Raw genomic sequence first — 23,529 nt, 5'->3', positions numbered from 1 at the left:
TCTGATGGCACATGTCACTCCAGAGGATGGATGAGAGATAATAAATAGGTACTATTTGTGCTCTTTTATTAGAAACATACTGTATTCGCTGGCAATAAGGCCGCACTATTTTTAGCAAAAATGAACCATTAAAGTTTTAGTCGGGGTGAGGCCTATACGCCAGCACAAGCACCTTACCGTCTTGTCTTTCCAACTCAGAGAATCACCTTCCTAACCAACACACATAGATTCTAATCATGTATTGGATTAAGCAATGTGTCGATTGTTATTGCTATTGTTAGGAAACGTGTGGAAGCACGTAGAAATAACTCTCTAAAAGTTTCTTATAAATCAAATAATGTAGAAAAGTAATTATGTTTTGATCAGAACAAAACCCCTGATTATTTTATTTTTTTTCTGTTTTTCATCACCAAAGTCAGGATGCCGCTTACCCGGCGTTGCGGCCTTATAGCTGGCAAATATGGTAAACCTGAGCATGGCCTGAGTCAGTGGAGAATAGTACTTACCAAGTCCACCTGCCTGAGAATAGTGCCATTACCAAAGAAGCTGGGTTTCCTGGCATCCACAATGCAGACATCAAAGTACTCGTACCACTTCTTGTGTGGTGAACCAGGCTATGGCAGGGACAAATGCATATATCTAAGATTACACATCAGTTTTGGTTTATCATCATTATGTGCGTACAGGCGACTCCTGTTATAATGAAGTCTACAGGGTGGGCAATTCTCTTTCGGTATATCAGAATTTGTTATAGCCAAATAAAGTACACGTTGTACGTAAAGATACACGAGTAACAATTCTGGAACCTGAATTTGTACTTCATTTTATCAAAATTTTGTTTAAATTCTGTTGGTTATAATGGGAAGGCACTGTACCAATAGCACAATTTAGAAACATACTTGATGATGGAAGTGTTTCTTTATTTCATATTACTCAGGAAGAAAAAAATAATTACAAGCTGAAAAAGAAGTGGTCCTTGGGCAGACCAAGAAGATGCTGGGAGGACCAAATCAAAGGAATTACCCAATGAATATAGAACAACTTTGACAAAGCAAAGACGCTAGCTTTGATGGAACTGTACATAGCAAAGTCAAGCTATGAGACTTTTGACTAATAGGCCAACCAGCTTACAGGTGTCAGGATGAGATGTGAGAGTGAGATATTTCTACGGGCGGTGCATATAATTTTCATAACTTCACAAGACAGGACAGTATTGATATTCTATTCATACCATATTGTCACATTCTTCAATGCTCTTTTTGTTGTTGTAATGATGTGATGATGTGTCAAATATTGTAAGGAGAAAATATGTCTGACTCTGTGCTTACCGTTGGACCATGTGGGAAGTCAAACAAGTACTTCATGACTTTCTGTGGACATAAATATAGAAACAAATGTTAGCATGGTAGGCAGAGAAGACTTGAAGTGTTATTTCCTGATTAATTACAGACAACTTAAATAAAACATCTTGTCACATAAAGCCAGCTTCCAATCATTTAAAGTCTGGGGTATGCAGACATGGAAAAAACAACAATAACTACAATAACAAACACAGCCACACATTGACTAGTGTGATAGTGTGAACTGTACTGATGTCTATGTCTATGCCAATTGGCAACTGAAAACAAACATATGTACAAGGAAACACTTAATGTCTATTTCAAGTACTGGAAGAGAGAGATTAATGGGGGTTATGCACTTGAAATAGGAAATCACTAAGGCTGCAGTTTATTAACCCGTTGAGGACGGGCTGATTTCGCTACAACACACATTACCCATAGACACTTGCCAGAGTATTGACCGATTCGGGTTCGTTGAGGGCAGCAGACATTTCATGGCACTGGGCGCAGCCATAGTGGGTGTCTGAGCCGACCCCCCCTGCTCTCCCCCACCCCGGGCAACATGTTTATCATGCACTTGTAACAAAGGTTCGCGCACTAAGCAAGCATTCGCGCACTCAGTACGAGACGCCCATTGGCTAAAGCAGTTTTTCATTCTGCGCGCGTGCTAATGTAGGGAGAGGGGTGGGGAATGGGAAGGGGGGGTCAGCTAAGACACCCACTATGGCTGCGCCCATGCCAAAAATACACATAGCGCGTCACAGAATCGGTCAATACTTGGGGACTCATCCTCAACGGGCTAAATTATCATTTAATCATGAGTTCAGCCAAAGGTAATTCCATGCCTGCCAACATCAACTCATGTCGTATACTGCTATCAATGTCTACATATTCTCTCACTCTCTTTTACTTGATCTTTTTGTGTCATGCAAAAAGTTTTCTATGTTCTGGGTAAGTTACTATTTACACTGTATTTTTCGCAAGGTTTTTATTTCCATGAATTTTATGAGTTGGGTGCTATTCGCAAATTCACAAACACAAGAAAATATCAACTCTGTTCCTGACATAAATGTGACGTGCACGCATACACATTTTTCTGTTCATTACTGTACTCAAGATCAAGAATCTAACCACCTTTAAAAATTATTGGGAAGTCCTGTCAAACAAAAAAATTAGACTCGCTAAATACTGTATACGCCATATATTTCGCGAGTCTAAATTTTCGCGAATCAGGAATTCCTGACGATTTCGCGAGTGGTTAAATTTGCGATCGTGGAGTCCTGTACTGAACGGAGAAGAGTACACGCATACGTCACATTCACATCGGGATCAGAGTCGATATTTTCGCCCGATTTTCGCGTGTCTTAAATTTCGCGAATGGCACCTGACTCGCGAAATTCGCGAAAATAAAAACCTCGCGAAATATTCACCGTATACAGTATATCGCCTACACAGTAGCCACTGAAACATAATAATGTTGGAAAGGAAAACAACTTATTTCATCCTGAGGTGACATGCCCATGTACCTTAAAAGTTATGAATTTTCAAGAGAGGGAAAAAAACGAAACTCTTTCATAGTCTCAACATTTTCAGAAAATAAGGTAACATCAATGTAGATGCCAAATAATGAAGAAACATTGTTATGGATTACACTGATGATTGTAATGTTTTAAAACTCAATTCAGCATATTTGATATTCGAAATTGAGATAGTAGGTTTTTTTAAGACAAGCTAATTAGGATAGTGGTATAAGGGCTCGTCATCCCAGGGATGTTATGCTAGAATGGAGAGTGGATTCGGCACACTACCTTTGTGTACTTGTAGTCACTGTTGGTAACGAGGAACACTCGCTTGCCATTGTCCCTCATCCTGCCAAACAAAGAGATGTGAAAGAAACTTTTCCTTCAATGATGTCATTTATGGAATTTATGTTGCATCAGATATGCTTCCGTTGGTTTCCTGGGGGGTGTTTCATCAACGTTTGTCAGCGCTAACAAGTTGTTAGCGCTGACAATCACCATAGTAACAGTCAGTGACCAGAGCATCTCATCCAATCAAAACCAAGGATTTTGCTGAAATTGTCAGCGCTGACAAACGTTGATGAAACACCCCCCTGATGTGACCCACTGTACAAGAAGGGGTTTGTCCAGAACTGAAAACCATCAGTCTGCATCAATTGCTTTTAAAAACACCAATCTATTCATTAGGAAAGAACTTGATCCTTTTTTTTTCGGTTTTTTTTTATGGCCTGTGTTGAAAAAAAAAATGAAGTTTAGGCTATGATCATAAATGATTCCTTGATACCAAAAGAAGAGTTAGTTTTCTGGAAAGCATATTGTCCATATCATTCACTCTTTCATGGAAGTAAATTCCTGCAGTATTAAAGCCAAGTTCTCATAGCAAACTTGACATGCAGCTATGACCATAAACATCCAAAATTTTGTAAGAAAAAAAAATCTGATTACCCACACCAAATGATTTTACAGCGGTTTAAGGCCATCAACAGTCAGGATAGCATCTTGCCCTTCCACCATACTCTCAAGAGAACCAATGTACATGTAAATCTTTTCAGAATATTTGTGGATCCCTATTCAGAGTTGCTAGTTTGTGTAATCTTGAGTGGAACATGCATGTACTCGATATCAACTAATGTTACAGATCGAGACATGCTCTTCCCTCCAATTTCATTTCATTCAGTCCTGCTACATAATTTCAAAGCTTGACTCCCCTTCCTATAATGCAGGTCACATACAAATTACACACTATCCAATTTTACCATATATTTTCCAGTGGCCCCAAACCCTCAAGTTCTGCTGTTCGCCTGCATCATTAGCTAAAACACAGCAAGAATGAAAGACAAAATAAACCCAGGTGGACTTGCAGTTAACCCATGCTTGGCTGTTTGTTCCCCCACGGCAGAAGGACACATGTACTTGGTGAGAGCACACTCAAAACAGCTGGCTCATCAGTGCCCCCTTGCTACAGGTATGTTTGAGAGACACGCTTTATGATACAGAATGCATGCATGTGCGATGACCAAGTCAATCCTGCCTGAAAGCTGTGCTTAATGCCAGGAAACTTCAAATCAAAAGTTTGCGAAAAATCTCTTTCCACCGGTACGCTGTCTCGGGCGTCTGCATCGAACCTGAGAGGCGTTCCAGATGCACCCCCTGACACTTTGGAAGACTTGATTACTATATTGTTGGGAGCAAATATGGGAAAGTTTGAGGAAAAGTCCATCACCTTTGCAGGAGAACAGGTAACCTTGGATCTTTGATGATGTATTCTTCTGGGTTTTCCACTGTCTTGTCTTTCATAGATCCCTGATGGAATGGGGGAAAGAGGAAAACTCACAAGTCAGTTGAAAGAATGATAAAACAAATGTCCCACGGAAAATTTTCACTATAAAACATATGACACACAAAACAAAACATCAGGAATAGATATAAAATGGAAATATGATTCTACTTGAGTGCTTTGCCAAAACAGAATGACTCATTTTTCCCACTTAAGATTTTGAGGAGAACCAGAAACTTAGAATTGTTACAAGTTAAACACAGATCACAGCACAGCTAGAAATGTGATTGTTGTAGAAGAAATGCACATGTGAGTAGGTGGGGCTTAGCCCGTAGCACTTTGTATGATTTTACATCAATTTAGTGGTCGATTAAAAAGATTCCGGTGAAAAACATATGGATTAAATTATTTTCGTGTGCAGATGAAATGCATACGAAAACAGGCACAAAACGTATTGCAAAAATGTATAACAAAGAGACTTACAAAAAATAGAGCTATGCATTCTTATTATATCTGTGCATGTGCTCAAAAAGAAAAAAGATAAAGATAATAGCTGGAAAATATATAAAAGCAGAAAACAAATGGATAAGTCTCATATATTTCCCCAATGTCACTCAAATGTGACAAAGGAAAGTCCAATGTCAACAGCTGAGAGCCAAAAAGACATAAGTGATGACTCTGCACCGAGAACAACTTTGTCTGTGCCCTTCTGCATGTAATGTTCAGCATCAGAGCAGCCACGAGGTCTATGATGTCAGACGGAAAATTAACCCTCTGTAGCTTCGAGTGTCAATTGGCACTGAAAAACCCATGGTGTTGTACGCAATGTCCAAAGTCCCTGGCATGGAAAGGGTTAAAGGTAGGGAATCCCATTTGCATGCCTTAAATGAAGAGTTGTATAAATACAGTGGTATGTTGAAGAGAGTATCATTTTAGAAACTCCCATAAAGTATTGAAAGTGGAAGGTAACATTTAGTACGTTTTTATTGATCGTTAGATTTTGAATTGAATTTTTTTCGGGGCTCACCGTAAATTCCAGTACATTACTAGGCTACCTTTGCAGACCCATGCACTCTATGTGTGTCCATCATGTATATTTTGTGAAGAAAGTTCATCAAAACTTACAAGCATTTCTATATACATTCTTGCCACACACTCTATATGTTATTACATCAGCTCTTATACTTTTAGATTTGTGTTTATAGATAAAAAATACAGAAGACTGCAACAAAAAGGCTTAAGTGTGGCTGACACACAGAACTACTGAGTAGTTGAGTTTTGTGCATTATTCAAATTGTAGGTAACTGTTGACTTCCAAATTTCTCAGCAGTGGCGTAAACAAATCCCCTGAGGTTCATATTTAATGTTTTGCTGCATTTTGGGAGGTCTGTAAAAGGTAATCCCTACCTTTAAGTCATAACAGAACTCCAATGCCTCACCTTCATGTGAACCCAGTCCACAGCATTTCTGACGTCGGAGAAGATGCTCTCCCATGACATGAACAGGTCCCCCTTCTGCACACCCCTGTTGGATGTCTCCACAAACTCTGCCTGGGTGGAGAAGTAGTTCACTAGGCAGGCTATGAGGTAGGTCTCTGTGGTCCGACATATCACAGGCAGATGAGAGAAGAAGAAAATAAGACAGGATTAAAAGGGAATCTCAGACAACTTAAAAGTTTATTCTATAAGAAAGAGTACTATGTTATGAGAACAACATGAAAATAGGATGAAAATCTTACAAAAATCATGTAAGTTATTAAGTTGTGAAGTTTCACTAATTTTCATAAAACAGTCAATATGAATATGCAAAGGATTGAGCTGATAGTGTCTTTGCCTCACAACTCGCCATAGAGTTTGTACAGTCTTGAAATTTCCATCTTCTTCTTTTTTTTCCTTTTTTTTTGGATGAAATGCAAATGCTTCAGTCTCAAATCATAATGTATCTGACTAATCATCACTTTGAACATATTTAGAGTTAGGAATGACATTATGTTCTACACTTTTAAAACAGAAAATTCAATTGTTTTTGTACATGATGATCAATGAAAAATTGTGAGGTGATGACCTAATCAGCTCACTCATTTGCATAGTCACATAAACTATTTGAGAACTGTTTTGGAAAAATGAGTGGAACTTCATAATTTCATTGGTAAACTTCCCTCATTTTTATCTGATTCTGATCAGATTGTCACTGCTTTGCTTATAAAATTATATTCTTTTTCAGACTACCTTCTAACTAATCTTGAATTGCCCTTTACGAGACATTGATTCAATACCACATACAAAAAAGCACTCTGTGGTCCCTCTCGACAAAATTCTATTGATACACAAGAGCAGGTAGAAGACACTCTGTATTGGGTGTTGTACTGCAGTTTCTATGTGCTGTAAAACCAGAAACATTCACACCATGAAACTTTTGAAAATTGGTGACTGGCATTCAGTGCACTGTGTAGACAAAAACGTTCACATGCATTTTACTTTTGCGAATCGCAGTTCCTCGCGAAATTTTAGAGTTTAAAGCCCAAACAAAGTTCTGGTACGCCTGCAAAAGTTGTCAAATTTCGCTCCTAAATGTGAACGTATGCTTAGGAAATGTGCAGGATAACGATGTTATTACAAGATATTCGATGGGTAACGACGAAAATGCGAAATATTAACCAAAAAGGTTCAGTCTCAGAACTTACCCGAACGGGGTCAGGCTAAACTCGGACTCGGGGATAACTCGGCTTCGCTTTGACGGCGGGATAAGTTATAATGGTTGTCCCTCTGATTGTCCTATGGGAGCGGCCTGTATAAACTAGCGCTTCGTGTTCTGGCTACTCGCAGTAATGGTCCGAGTTGTTACAACGCGCGCATCAAAAACCTCTTTTGCGCGCATGCAAAATTAGTGTGCGCCGAAAGGCGCTTGATAAACAACAACAAAAACTCCAAAGACCGCGCGTCTCAGCAACTGAGGACCGCGCGCTGTCATTTTTGTTTTGTTTTGTACAGGATTACGTTAGCACGCACTTTCCTGTCCATTCAGTTAGGCCTCACTTGGTATTATGCAGTGGCCAGTAGAATGTGGCGATCACTTACTGCGTGTGAATTGTCTGAAGTAGGGTCGAATTTTTCCCGAGACCGAGTTAGTCTGGAGCCTTCTGGAATAAAAGTCGGTTTTCCTACTATTATTATTTTTCTCAAAATACTCCAAAACGACTCATCATTCCGGCAAACCGCGTCAGCCAGGTAAGTTTCTTAGTGGACTCTTTCGGTATATTGCAAGCAAAAATGAAATGGTGCTAGACGGGTTCTCGAGCACTTACCGAAACTTAGTTTTCACTTTAATGAATGAGAAGATTTTCGTTTTTACAGTATCCATTACTTAGAAGTCTTTCTCACCTGGCAGATTAAAGAGTGTGTTCAGGACGTAGATACGCTCCTGCTCTGTCCTCAGGGCGATGAACTTGTTGGGGTAGAGCTCACCGATCTCAACTGAGTTCAGAAATTTGAATCCATGCACGCAGACCAGGATGTTGCCATAGGTGTCAATCTGTTTGAAAGGATGCAAATAAATCACGGTGTAATGGGATTGCAGAGGGTATAGTTTCACTCTTTAGGCACATTCAGGTTCACTTACAGAGAAGAGTTAATGGTTTTTGGATAGCAATGCAAAAATCAATTCTATTCCCCACAGTTTACAGATGCCTAAATAGACAAACTCAACAACAAGCATAGCACATTAAATCGCCAAACTGTGCAAGTATGAATTATGACCAAAGCATGACCTCAGGCACACTCACCCAGTGCCTAGAGTGGCGAGTTGTATCATGGGGTTTAAAGATATCAAATACATTTTTGCATGTGCTGCTCACACCCACTGCATAAGGCAAATCATTCCACAGGTTTCAAAAGAATCAAGATGGATTTATTATTGCATCACAAGCCTGAGTATTGTGATTTTGTCTGTCCACACACAATTTTTTTTTTTTTGCATAGCTTTGCAAAGATCTATTTTCAAGAAACGTAATGGCTTCAAGTTATTTAAGCATATCAAAAGGAACATAGGATGAGAATTATACCACCAGGAGGTAAGGAGAACATACTTAAGAAATCAATAGAAACTTGATTTGATTGCTACAAATCTAAAAGTATAATTTTGTTTATTTCCGCTGAGGCATTTTTCTTTACAGGACTTAATCCAGAAATGAAAATTCACAGCAGGATGTAATGGTCTTATATGAAGAAGTCTTTTGTGTAAACCCTTCTACATGACTGTTTCCTGAATTCAAAACATCAAGATGAACAAAACACATGACTTTCATTATACACATCTATCCTCAAACACTACTCATGGGAAGTTTTAGGACAAGAATTTTCACAGCACAGACTTACAGCAAGTAGAGTGATTTTTAACAATACAAACAAAAGGACATCAGGGGGTGTTTCATAAAGCTGTTCTTAAAGTTACGAATGACTTAAAAACGACTGGAACACATTCTGATATGCTATACTTATCAGAATTTCAATAACTCAGCACAAGAACTGATCACCAGTTGTTCTTAAGTCATTCGTAACTTTAAGAACAGCTTTATGAACCCCCCCCCCCCGTTCCTACCTTGAGTAAGTTGCCAAAAACTTTGTCAAACACAAGACCTCGAATGGGAAAGGACGGGTCGTACTCAAAGTTGAACAGGTCCTGTTGAATGGGAAAAAAGAAAAGAGTTACTGTATACAGTTTCTCAGTTTGAATTTAAAATCAACATACAGGACGAACAGAATGGCAATTAGGTAAAAAGTGCAACAATGTTCCGGTTGTAGACATGGATCATCTTTAAAAATACATCATATATACACAGCACTGGATCTGTATACTGTATACACCGAATATTTCGTGAGGTTTTTATTTTCGTAAATTTCGTGAGTCAGGTGCTATTCGCAAAATGAAAGACACGTGAAAATATTGACTCTGATCCAGATGTGAATGTGACGTATGCGTGTACACTTCTCCGTTCAGTACAGGACTCCACGATCGCGAATTTAACCACTTCAAAGTTGTCGGGAATTCCCAATTCGCGAAAATTTAGACTCGCAAAATATATGGCGTATACAGTATAAGACATGTGAATGTAATGCAATAACTTCAATATAGGAGCACAGAAGACCCAATGTGAAAAAAGAAAAGAAATAGAAAAAGAAGGCTCTTGCAGAGCTTTATGTTTCACTAGCATTCTTGCTTTACCAAATACAAAATGTATCTCCCTTCAAAAAGAAAAATGCTCATCAGCAACAGCAGAATATAAAGGAATCCATCTAATCTCCACAACAAAGAAAAAATATCAGTCTACGAAATGCCATATAAAATTTTGTATGACTTTGTAAAATACTTTGAAGCAGCAGTGCCATTCAAGCATCAATCAGAATGCAGCTTGGGTAAAGAATACTTGTTGTTACATCTGTCCAATAATAGATGACTACATGCTACTGTGCCATTGACAGCCAGAGCTACAGCTCAATAATTGAAGAATTACTGGTACATGATTGTTGAGGCGTGTGCAGTGTGCTGTGTAATGTTTCACATTGAATCATGAAGCATTGAATTTGCAATGCAGCAATGTGTTGTCTAAAACTTGGTCCTCTCACACAAGGTACAGTACTGTGATTAAGTCACGTAAAAAACGTTATTGTCACTGTTTATCTAAACTGGCCGCATACAAATTGTAGGGCAAAATGCAGCAAAATATCAGCATTTATCTGGTTCATTACAATAATGCCAATTGCATCCACCAATACAAAATAACAAAACATTGCTTTTAATGATTTTTAAGTCATGATTTTAACAGAATCAATTTGCATTCCTTAAAATATAAACATTATTAGTTCAAATTTAAATGGACAAGAGGGAGGGGAAATATGCATAAGGGCAGGTGTGCAAAAAGTAACATGATACGTCCAGCCTTTTGACAAGGCTTCATGACTGGGGGTTGGAAAAGCGGCTAACTGTAAGGCTGCGTTCACATAGAAGTATACTATTCGGGTATTCGGGGCTCGTTTTCGAGGGCACGCGAATAGCTTGAATCGAACGATAGGATTTCCTCACACCGGTTCACATAAGAGGGCACTATTCGAAAGTACCGAATAGCTGCGAATAGTAGAGCAAAGTGGGAATCGAACTTGTTCGATTTTCTTGCAGCGTATACCGTCTCTCGTTTATGAAATAATGACAATTTTGGTCTGGATTTGCCCTTTAGCAAAAATACGCATGTAGACTGACATTTTGATGCAGTTTAGAAATTGTTAATAAGATTTGCTGGGATGTAGGAGGAAGAAATCCTCACTGCATGGGATGGTGAGTTGACGGTGCAGGTGATGGTGTACTCGGTGCCCGAATAGCCAATAGCGAATAGCGAATAGCGAATAGCGAATACTTCTGTGTGAACGCAGCCTAAGGGAACAAGTGAACACGAGACCGAGTTGTGCAGCCGGGAGGCCTTTTTAAACCTGACATGAATTTCTTATTTTGAACATTGTTTCTCGTCCATTTCGCTATCAAAATGGTAGTGACCAATCAGTGACTGCATTGCTCGCAATGGCGTCAGCATATAAATCAATATGCATAGGACGGATGCTTATCAGTTGCTCGCTCATCCATGCAGCCTGCGCTGGCTGCGTTGACATGTGATTCATTAGCATACCAACTGCAGATTGACTCATGAATATATGAATTATTCATACATCGTTTACTTTGCAAAGCAGCAGCAAAAAAATCCAAGTTTCAAAAGGCTTTGTGGCTGGCCATTCGGTCTTGCGTTCGCTCGCTTCTCGCAATGCTCGGAGCAGCAAGTTAGTCTCATTCCTCAGCCAAGAGGCCTTGTCAAAAGGCTAGACATGATACCCTGCTGTACGTACAGGCTTCAAGAGATTACACATTTTTGATGATACATTTTGATGAAAAATATTCCTCATTGTCCAAAGAAATTTAGCATTAAAATGTAGATAATATATAGAATGTGCACTTAGGGTGGGTATAGTATTGTTGCTGTTGTGGGGCACTCAAAATCGGAACGTGTAAGAAGTGAAGGGTAGTTTTAGAGATCGTTTAATGACAGATCACAAAAATCACATAACACCTCCACAGCTGAGCTGCCTCCCAACACTCTATCTTCAGAAAATACTACAGGACTGGATGGCACACATGCACCTTTCATATAAAAGAAACGCATGAGGAAGCAATTATGCCTATACATGGATGACCTACTTGCCTTTTTATCCACAGCATACACAGCCTTTAGGTTGAGGATGGACATATCACCAAAATGAGTGCAAAGATTTTTAAAAAATATTTCTTTGATTTGTTTTTTTCATTTCTTTGAGTCTACACCTGCTTCATTTGCATATAGTGAACAAGCTTGCAAGTAGTGGTACTGCAATATTTTTGCATTCATGGCAAAGAAAATCACTTTCATACCTGCCTGTATCTTCTCTTAAAGCAAATCTAATGTTTCATGAAGTAAAGAGCAATGCAAATACAGATTACAACTCAGTGATAAAATTGTATCTACGAAGAATTTTCCATGTCATTATGAAAATTATTAATTCTACATTCAAGAATGTGTAGTATGTAGCTTTTAAATGCTACTGGTTGAGGCCCTTTGTTTGAAACACCCTATGCTCTTCAATGCTGATTAATCCCATGTAGTCACATTAAAGGAAACTTCTATGCTAATAAGACAACCGATATCCATAAACCTCTCACTTTTAAGTCCAGCTGAATAGCATTTATGTGTCTAATTCTCTGTTACAATTTTGAATTTCTAGAATTCAAAGTAAGGTAATGGTTGCAAATGACTTTGCGAAATCCACTACAATTTTGACAAAGTTTGAAAGGCTCCAACAGTCATGTACTGTGTTACAAGGATTGTTTATTCGCAAATGAAATGCCCTGTTTGAATTATGATTTAATGACAACAATGGGTGTTAATTCTGGGCACTTGAAGTCATTCCAACATTACTTGCTTAGCTAGTAAATGGTAAAAGTTTGGGATTCCATGTAAGACCTACCTGTGGGTAACCAATGGTGACCAGGCGTTGGACTATAAGCTCAAATCCAAGTTTCTCGTACTGTGGAGATTTGTACACTGTGGAGAAGAGGGAAAGATATTGTTAAAATGAGTCATTTTGAGAGAAAAAAAAAATTCAAGGCATGAACAAATCCACTGCCTGAAAGAAATAACAACCGGGCATTACTTCAAGAAGAAAAAAAAAATTCAATTATAACAAAATTTTAATGGATTCCTAGCCAGAAATAATCACAAGTAAATTCTAAGTAGTGTCCTCTCACCGTGGTATCAATATGTATTGACAAAAATCAGTTTTGTACTTAAATATTCATAGAAAAACAGTCTTAGAATATAGTAGTTAGGAAAAGAATTCACAAAAGATCTACAGAAATTGAATGGGTTTTCATGAGGCATATGAAAGCAAATCCTTCCAGATAGACAATAGATCTATTCATCAGAACATAAAGCCATATAGATCAAGATATTACATTTTACATGGACCTGTATACAATGCATAATATAGGATACCAATTCTGTGATTTTTAAGTCAATATGGAAGAATATATTCATTGAACATCACACATTTAAGGATGACTTACAATATGAACCATGATCATCTCAGAATCTGTTTACACTCATTTCAACTATCAACTGCCTCTTAACAATGGAACTGATGGAATTCTTATCGTAAGTCCAATATTTGTAAAAATGGAGAACTTTGTTTTTCCCAAAGTCTTTGAACAAGAAACATAAATAGAATGAACTTTGTCCTTTACAACGGGGTAAGAAGAGTAAATAAATGCTTGACAATGGATGTTGTTGTGTTTTAAAGAAAAGAAAAGACACTACAGTAGATGCAAAGCAATCACATTGTTTGAACTTTCCAAGTTCGCATGGCAGATGTACAGTGTACCCTGTCATACAAGTAGTCGAGATGTTACTAGGTATTCATGACACGAGTCAACTAAAAGATCTAATCCTGTAGTATTGCTAACCAATAACCAAATCATCACAATCAAACCATGATCAATTATTAAGAAAGCTTTTAAACTGTGTCAAATGTGAAATGTCCTCAGTTAGAATGAAACTGATTAGCCATGAAATAATATGCATCATCAAGAAAGTACACACTTTTTGTATCAGTTTAACAGTATTTTGGAAAGTTAGATTGTACATGTATACATGCATAATGCGTATAATGTCTGCATGTGTGTGTGTCTGTGTCTGAATGTGTGTGTGTATGTGAGCATGTGTCTGTGTATGTGCACTGCATATGATCTAATACAATATTTTAAATGAAGTTTGTTCTATCTTCTTATGGAATTAACCTTAAAGTGCAACTGGGTTGCAAAGAATTAATGATGAATTTTTCAGGTAATCAAATAACTTGACATCACTAACAACTAGGCAGCTAAATTCCTTGAAACTTAACCTCTTCTTTTTTTGATATGGTTTGAATTATGAATATGCTCAAAGATCATACCTTTGCAGATATGGAAAATGGTAACTACTCCCACATAAAATATTTAGTTAGAAAGATGGTTTTTTAAACATTTTTGCATTGCAGTGTAACTACTAATTTCATCCATTTTTACAAATTATGTCTTTAAAAAAATAGAGAGAAATTCAACTGTTGTGCAGTCAACTTGGATACAACTCTCATTTAATGGCAATAATTGAGTACACTGTACTCACTTTTACCATTCCTACCAGTGGACATTCCTTGATAAATTTACATCTGAAAACCTAATCTTTAGCTGAAGTTCAGTGACCTTTTAATGTTGCCCACAGGGCATTTTGTCTAAAATCTGATCAGTGCATCTAAAACCTCATGTAAAATGGTTGGACCAGGTACAAAGAAAACTCATCATGGGTTTATTTGCTTATTCATGTTTTTAAATTATTGCACAAAAATGAGTTGTAGGAGAGACATATGGATGCACAGAGGACCTAAAACATACATGTAATGCTCCTGGCACCCTTTTGGCTGAGGTATAAAAATGATCGATGACATTTTCTCTACGTAAGAATAAATGGCTTACAAAGGAAGTAAACATTATCTGCCTGTTGCTCTTTACAGTATGTCTTAAAGTCATCAACAAGACAAGATATCTTGAAGCATTTAGACTGATATCAACTCTGCAATTTTTTTTTCCTGCTTCAATTATGGAAATGCTTTCTGATTTTCTTACATTAAGTGACCTAACTTCTTCTATTTTCTATTCTGTTTTTTTATTTTATTTCCCTGTATTCTCTCTTTTCCTATGTTTTGGTTTTTCATTTTTTAAAATCTTTCCTCTCCTTTCTCTACATTTGGCAATCTTTCAATTTGTTTGTCTACATTTGTATACAGTGTATATCTACTTTAGTCATTATTTCCTCTCTGCATTTATCTCTTTAAACCATCTTTCCTGCCATAGACATTAACAGATTAATTTTAGATGGGATCCTTGAACAGGCAGCCCCTTGGCAGGTTTCTGCATATCCAGGTCTGCGGACAATTACTGTATGAGGTGCATTCACATTGAAATTTACTGTGGAATCACATGTGTAAATACTATGGTGATTTCTCATCACTCTTATACAATGTAGGTGAAATACCACCGTAATAAACCATGGTATTACAGTTAGTACCATTCTTGTTTTTGAAATACTGTGATATTTCTGGCCTGAAAATACACCTCTCTGAGGCTTGCGGACAATTATGAGGTGCATTCATATTGATATTTATCGTGGAATTAAATACACCGGTAATTTGTCATCATTCTCACCGACAATATACCACCATAAAAGGTAGCACAGTATTTTCAGTTGATATCATCCTCCTTCATGAAATACCATCGATGGTATTTCTGAAGCAAAAATACACTGTTTGAGGTGAGAACGGTGCATACACGTATCTCCTATGGGAATAAGACAGGGAGTGTGTCAGGTCACAAGAGAAATAACACTCCTGTATGGTAGGTGGTATTTTGTGACAAGATTCACACCCAAATTCTGCATAGGGTATTGTATTTTGCACAAGCTTGATTTACCACTTTAATACCAGAGTATTTCACGATGTGTTTTGCAGTGTAACAATACAAAATACAGTGCCCAATAATGCAGAATTTCACCATGAGTGTGAATGGGCCTATGGTTGCTGCACCCTGCACTGGATAGAGAGATTGCAATTTGATGAGATGGACAAAGATGGGGTAAAGGGCATATATCCATTTGCCGCTTTCATCTCATCAGGCACATGGACGAAGATGTGTCCTGTCCAATAAATGTCATCCTTCTCTATCATGTGGGGGCTGAATTGTGTTTAAACAGACTGCATGTCAGTTCAGGCACAGATTGATACAGCTAGCTTGTGGGTCAGAAAACATAAGGTAGTGTTCCAAGGATGTTTGATTGTGTGTTGTTTGATGCACAATGCACCACTCACAAACATGAGCTGGAAAGAGCACATCAAATGACAATAGCAATGACATGTCATTGCTTCAAAAGCTACGGTATATGTTTTGCTATGCATCAGTGTTTTTATGGGAAAAACAGATATCATAGTAATTGCTGAACATGTTTTTGTCACAAGTCTCACACTTGAAGCCCCACTCAGTATTTCATTTTGATGGAATGGACCATAAACACAATAACAATTTACACTGTACATGGAGTCTTAATCTTGCAAAAATCCTCAGAAACATAAATAATTTTGTCTGAATATATGGCTTCACATTTTTAAAACCTGGGATAGTATCTGCTGCAGCCTACCCTGATCAAACATTGTTTGTACTGTTTGCTTGTATTTTTGGTGTAATTAAAAACTTGTGTTTTTGTTGTTGTTGTTGTTTTTCAGATACAGTATGCCTAATTTGTAGTGAAATTGGCAAAGCACATTTATAAGTGACATATGTCCTCTGGTTGTAAGTATAGCAACTGCAACTATCCAGCAATGAACTGAACATAAAAGAGAGAGAGGAAAAAAAAAATGTGTTCACTTGAAATATTCAGTTTATGAAATACTGTATCCTGGGCTGTAAAACAACTCAATATAAATCTCTGGACATCATACAATGTACAGTGCACTGCTCTATTCTCAGCTCATCCCATCTCTCCCAGTCAAGGTAAAATCAATTTTAGACTAAATACGCTCAATTGAGGCAGTGGGTTGGATTGTACTACCACTAAAATGCCAATAGACCTGGTGGCATTTCAGTGGGAATTTGTTGATACGAAATGCTGGGTGGGAGGGACCACTCAGGAGAACTTTAACCATTTTTTCCCACTAGGAAATTATGAGAGGGGACAAATTGTTTATCCCAAGTGAAGTTAAAATTTATAGAAAAGTGCAATTTGATGACAGCTGTTCAAGTAGCCTTAACACAACACAAAGTACCCTCTCCTATCTCTCTGTTTGTATCTGGCCCTGTTCAGAACTAATCGTCTCTGATTCATATTCATCTGGAAGGTTCAGCATCAACAAAAGTATCAGGTTTCACAACATGATGTCTCAACTATGCATGACGTAGGTATGATCAGCTGTTTAGGTATGCTCAGACATGGCTATCACATACCCTCCTTCTTTACTAGCATCACATTTCTCCCAATCTATCAATGTCCTGTGATCCCGAGACCTGAATAAAGATTTGAGCTGGCCATTACCCCCCCCCCCCACATGAATACCACTGACAAGAATTTGCGATGGACCTTTAGACAATGGAACAATCTTGAAGGGAATGATGAGAATCTTTTTAGTGTCATTACACTGACAGCAAAGGATAAGGTCAGAGCTGAGGTAACCCTTGCTTAGTTTTCTGTAATCCAATACATTTGGGTCATATGACACACCATTGTGCTTCTGCGAAGAACTGTGCAGTGGGTGCACCTTGTTGCTGGTGCATCTGTTGGGCAATACTGCTTGATTACCAATGCCAATATTTGTAGTTTGAATAGGTAGGGCCTACCATGTACCATGTAGCAGTTTATACAGTGGCGGAAAAGTGTCCCCCCCCCCCCCCCCCTTTATGATTGGTATCATATTATTTTGGCAAGAATTAAAAAATTGAACATTTCTAGTTTCTGGCTATTAAAGTGAAATGCATGAAAATTTCCTAACCACAAATATTTTCCCTTTCATAGTAATGAATGACTGGGTTGATGCCAGACACATACTACGGGTAAATAAAAAGTGATTACCAGGTATCAATAAATGACTTAAAGTTGGACACAATTTGAGATCTTTTCTGTATCATTCAAAACGAGATTGGAACTCAATAGCACTATAAATCAATCTTCGCAGATTATTCTGATAATAACACCATTCCTGCTAATGGAAGACCAATCTATGTATTACACTATATGACAGTGGATGTCTGTAGGTACATTATACCACATTGTATACAGTTCCAACACATTAGTGTGTACATTGTACATACAGTAAAAGTTTCATTACAAAATACGCTGTATGTGTGACCATGCAGGAAATAAATAGTCATACATAAGGTCAGATTTATACTTGATTTTATCAAATTATCTATAATAAGGACTTTTTGCACATTTTAAACCTTTGTAGAAATATTTAAATCCAATTCACAATGACAGGTTTTACATACAATGTAATTCAACATACCCTGTGTTATTTTTAGTAAAACAGAAATATAAGCTGTACCATTTTCCTCTCATGAAAAAAAAAAACCCTTCAAAATTAATGAGCAATGCCATCATTTATTTCAGCAGAGAAAACACTTATTTTTTTTTCAGTCATACTGGTCTCACAAAAATGGCAAAAAAGGGGCATGGTGTAGTTGGTTATGATTTGAATACCTCAAACACATGTGACTACTATCACTATTTTTTCCTTTTAAATACAACAGAAAGGAGAAAGAAAAAATAGGGGCATGATTAATACACCAGAAATGATGGTGCTTGATAACAAGTTATAACAATTCGACAGGAGTTTTTCTGCGCGCACTTACTCGCAAGTGTGTAGTCCATGTCAAATCCGAAGAATTTAATTTTCTCCATGCTGAGACTGCGGTTGACAAAGACCCTCTTGTGGGCCTCTCGTCTGTACTTCTTGACATTTCCGGGCGTGGTCACGTAGTCCAGTCTGTCTCCACTCTCATGATTGCTTGGAGACTCTGTGTTCATGGCACCACTGTAAAAAATGATCATATGAATAATTGCAGATGATTAGAAAAATCGACAATAATACCCTGAACTGAACCCATTTAAAGACTAGTCCCGAGTATACTCGGGCAGGTGTCTGTAGGAAACATGTGTTATACAGGGGCGGATCCAGGAATTCTGTAATTAGGGGGCGCCTTTACAAAATTAAAGAGGGGCACATGTAACCCTTTCCCATTTTTTCTTTTTATTTCTTTTGTTAAAAAAAATAATAATAAAGGGGGGGGGGGGCGCCGGTGCGCTTTCCCCTGGATCCACCACTGTAAACCCATTTAAAGATAATATAAAGTTTTGGTACCTCAAAAGTTTCCCTGAGTTTCCTTGTCTTAGTTTGTGTTTCAGGTTAAAGTACCTTTCATATAACTAACACTGTGAGACTTACTCGCCCCAGAGTGCACTCATGTCTTAGTAATCATGCAATAATGGTTTCGTACCAGAGCCGCCGCCGTACGGCGTCGATAATTGCATGATAACTGCGACCAGCAGCGTGCAGCCCCATACGCATAGCTAACTGCGACCAGCAGCCCCATACGCATAGCATAATGGGGCTTCGCATTGTAGCTTACAGGATCATGACAGATTTAATATCGCGGGTAAATATCAACTTAAAATCCAGAAATTTCTTCAATTTGAAGACTTACCAGTAAGTTGAAGTATTGAAAACAGGCTTCGGGCAATGTTTGGTTTCGCCAATAGTCCCTTTCTGTTCGAATTGATGACTGAATGTGACTCGGTCGAGCGAACCTTGGGAGAGCTACACTGAATTGACAGCCAGCGCATGCGCACACAAACATCTTATCCGTTCATGGATATGGATTTGAAATTTGTTCGCATGTGATGTGTGCGTATGCGCTGGCCGTAGTAATCAGTGTATGTAGCTCTCCCAAGGTCCTCTCGACCTAGTCACATTCAGTCATCAATTCGAACAAAAGGGGACTATTGGTAGAACCAAACGTTGCCCGAAGCCTGTTTTCAATACTTCAACTTAATTGGTAAGTCTTCAAATTGAAGAATTTTTTGGATTTTACGTTGATATTTACCCACGATACTAAATCTGTCATGATCCTGAATGCTACAATGTGAAGCCCCATTACGCTATGCATATCCACCTGGTTGCTGGTCGCTATGCGTATGGGGCTGCTGGTCGCAGTTAATTGCATGATTACTAAGAAATGAGAGCACTTTGGGGCGAGTAAGTCTCACAGTGTTTACAATAGTTATATGAAAGGTACTTTAACCTGAAACACGGAAATTCAGGGAAACTTTTGAGATACCAAAACTTTTTATTATCTTTAAGACTAGTCCCACGTAAACTCTGGCAGGTGTCTATAGGAAACATGTGTTATAGCAAAATCAGCTCGTCCGCAACAGGTTAAAACAGTCATCCTTCACTTGGCAATTCTTCTCCCCCCCCCCCCCTCACCCCTTTACAGCAGGGTAGAAAATTAATGCATGAGCTTTATATGGCAACAAAATTTGGAACAAATCCCCTGCCATGTCAGTTTTTTCTTTAAACGTCATATTCCTGTAGCTGTTGGGCTAATATTTGCTGTCCACCTCTACTTAAGTCCTTTCCTTCATGGTAAGTAATTTCTTTATAAAATCAAAATCAGTTACTCATGGTCAAACAGGTGAGATGAAATGCACACACACAAACCAGATACATAAATATTGAATGATTTGCAGTGTAGTAATTTGTCCACATTCCACTAGATATGCTAAAAGTTTAAAAAGTAAACTGGACAAATAGTTACGTTTTGCTAGCATGAATTTTTATCACTATCAGCAATGCATTCAACAGTCAGCAAAAGCCCCCTCTGAAAAAACAAACAAACAAACAAACAAACAAACAAACACAACAAGCAAAATCATGGACCACACAGATTACAAATGGTCATTAAAGAAATCGCTTAAATATGCAAAAATTTCCATTTTTACAGTTTATGTGAATTAGGCAGTACATGTACACACAATTCAAATGTACGGTCAGTGTATGTACCGGCAGATAAATATCAAGAGTTTAATTTGCTATCTGTTAAACCCATCCTCTGCAAGAAATTATGCCTCCAAAATTAGCTAACTTTTGACTTTGACCTTCATGAATTTCCACAGAATCTAGCCAATCTATGTTTCATGTAGCACACCCAGGCAATCATTAACAAATTCTAGAGCAGATTTCAAGGTACAGGGTGTATGGACAGAAAGACAACCTGAAAACAATATACTCAGCACCTTTCCCTGGGTACTAAAAAAAACTTTTCCCCAGGTGTTTCCCAATTTTTCTTCAGGAATATCAGCAAAGGAAAATCATATTACTCAAGAACAGTGCACTGATGTGTCATAAAAACAGGGTTAAAATTAATTGTGATGCTTGAACGAAAGAAAGCTGCCAGTCCAAAGGACTTTGTTATTTATATTCATAACACAAGTTGCCTGTATACTGTATTGTACAATTGTGCTGCAAAGATGTTTACAAAAAGTTTATTTCAAATTTATCGACATTTTGCATAAAACCCAGTACTAGCAAAAGAATCCTAACTTTCTCTTGAAATGACTTACCGACAATTAAAACTTCACAGATAATTCAATACAAGTTTCAAAGTCTTATTTGGTTAACTTAAACACACACACACACATACATGTACCCGTCTAAAAAGCTGTAAACACAGTTGGTCAGTTAAAGTACATTGTAATGGCAATACAGGGATACTTGATAAGAGTACCAGTAATACAGCAAATTCCAAGGTTAGAGCCAAAACTTGTTGCTCTCATTTTGGTAAGTTACACCACCAAAAGCTCATGTTAATCCTCATTAGACTCAACTATAGATAAGCACTGCTTAATCCACAATAACGGCAAGCATCCTATTGTATAAAAACACACAAGTTCAAAGTGCAAGACTCTCCAGCCTGCAGGCACCCTGCCATTGTTCAAGATTGCTCTATGTACACACAGGATGTGTGGACATGTAATCACATCCCAGCATCTCTAACAACCTTTGAATAGTAAAGGCTGTTTTCAGATTGCTGTGGAAGATTACAAGACAATACAGGTCTCTGAGGGCCAAAAAACTGCACACAATTATAGTAACATGTTAGATGGAAATAAATTCTACTGCTTCATGTTATGCAATTACTCTTTACACAGTTCTGTAGAGCACACATACTGTAGTCCACATACATTGATCTACATCTATATATTTTCTTTTGCTGTTGTTGTTGAAAATTCAGCACAATCCTCTCAACACCAGTCTCGAATCGATAATGGTGATACATACGTTCGCATACAGTAATGTGCACACCTAATTTTCACCATACTTTTGTACAATATCAAATCCCCCCTGTGAAAATGTCAATATCAATAATTTAGTTCTTAGAAATAAAGTTGAACTACTTACATTGTTAAAGGACAAGTTCACCTTCATAGACATGTGGGTTGAGTGAATGCAGCAATTTTAGTAGAACACATCAATGAGAGTTTGAGGAAAATAGGACAATCCGTTCAAAAGTTATGAATTTTTGAAGTTTCAGCTCAGTCATGGCTGGATGAGAAGACTACTACACATGTGTATAGCTTGTGATGTCATATGAGTACAACTACATAAACAAAGTATAAAGAAAATTCTAGATATTCTCACTTTTCTCACATAATAAAAGAACACTCGACTTCTCTCTTTCAGAAGTCAGGGGAAATAATAATTACCCCTAACATAAGTCAGTAACATGTCGAAGAATATTGCACTTTATTCAAAAAGTCGAGTTTTGTGAAATTCTCTTTTTATTTTCTTTATATTGTTGTACGCATGTGACATCATACACTGTAGTAGTCTTCTCCTCCAGCAGTGATTGCACAGATACTTTAAAAATTCATAACTTTTGAACGGATTGTCGGATTTTCCCCAAACTTTCACTGATGTGTTCTATTAATATTGTTGCCTTCACTCAATCCACATGTATATGAAGGTGAACTTGTCCTTTAAGTGTTCTTAAAATTTAAAACAATCTGCATAAAAACATAAAACTGCATACACAAGAGAAATCGAACAAGTATGACACATTTTTCTAAATAATTAAGTGTTACCTAAATGTGCTGGCACGCTGACGTTCTGTTCCATTGCATCCATTAATTTCCACATGGCCATTGAGTAATATACGAACTCCAGACATACTCCTTTAAACAGACTCTTGCCCTGCAGTTGCAAATTCTGAATGATAGCTATCTCTTTGGCAAATCATGCAAGCCTTCAAAAGTCAATACAACTTTGTGAAGTGTCACTGATCACTCTTGCAACATAGACAGCAGAGCTCAAACATAAACAGCTCACAGAAGATATCAACAGTGTTCAAGCGCCAGCGAGACTAAAATTTGTCCTGAAGTGCAGTGCCTACTTAAGCAATATTTCCCCTGCAGTGCTACCCTTCCGACGAAACTTTCGTAACAGGTCCCTTGGCGCAGTGAAACTTGTTCTGCTCATCTGGCCAATAGACACTCAGACAGGATAAATTCATTTGCATACAAGTCCAATGTAAAAGGGTGTTAATTCTTGAACTGGTGGCTTAGGAGTTTTGGGGAAATAGAGGCCTAATTTGATTTCCTCAACCGCGGTTCACTTGTACTCTCCCTGCTAGTCTTAGGGCAAGTGATTAGCACAAACTGCTCTTCCTGATAACCACTGTATTTTGA

General features: G+C 37.8%; 1 protein-coding gene across 1 annotated transcript in view; it reads right to left on the bottom strand.

Moving 5' to 3' along the window:
- The window catches only part of LOC139719151 (cytosolic purine 5'-nucleotidase-like), a 32,707-nt gene extending 9,459 nt beyond the window's left edge, over positions 1-23,248 (bottom strand). Inside the window, exons 1-10 of the mRNA XM_071630586.1 lie at positions 22,927-23,248; positions 18,636-18,817; positions 12,677-12,753; positions 9,234-9,314; positions 8,018-8,168; positions 6,077-6,231; positions 4,584-4,663; positions 3,149-3,209; positions 1,329-1,370; positions 507-614 (exon numbers count right to left, since the gene is read on the bottom strand). Coding sequence (XP_071486687.1) covers positions 507-614; positions 1,329-1,370; positions 3,149-3,209; positions 4,584-4,663; positions 6,077-6,231; positions 8,018-8,168; positions 9,234-9,314; positions 12,677-12,753; positions 18,636-18,817; positions 22,927-23,012 — 1,023 coding nt within the window. The 5' untranslated portion in view covers positions 23,013-23,248. The remainder of the gene's footprint in view (positions 1-506; positions 615-1,328; positions 1,371-3,148; positions 3,210-4,583; positions 4,664-6,076; positions 6,232-8,017; positions 8,169-9,233; positions 9,315-12,676; positions 12,754-18,635; positions 18,818-22,926) is intronic.
- Positions 23,249-23,529: the final 281 nt, after the last annotated feature.

This window comes from Diadema antillarum, unplaced genomic scaffold, assembly GCF_040938485.1.
Source record: "Diadema antillarum isolate AM-2024a unplaced genomic scaffold, OU_Dant_1.0 scf00000105, whole genome shotgun sequence".
In the NCBI taxonomy this organism is placed as follows: domain Eukaryota; kingdom Metazoa; phylum Echinodermata; class Echinoidea; order Diadematoida; family Diadematidae; genus Diadema; species Diadema antillarum.
This window is presented reverse-complemented; position numbering and strand designations above follow the sequence as displayed.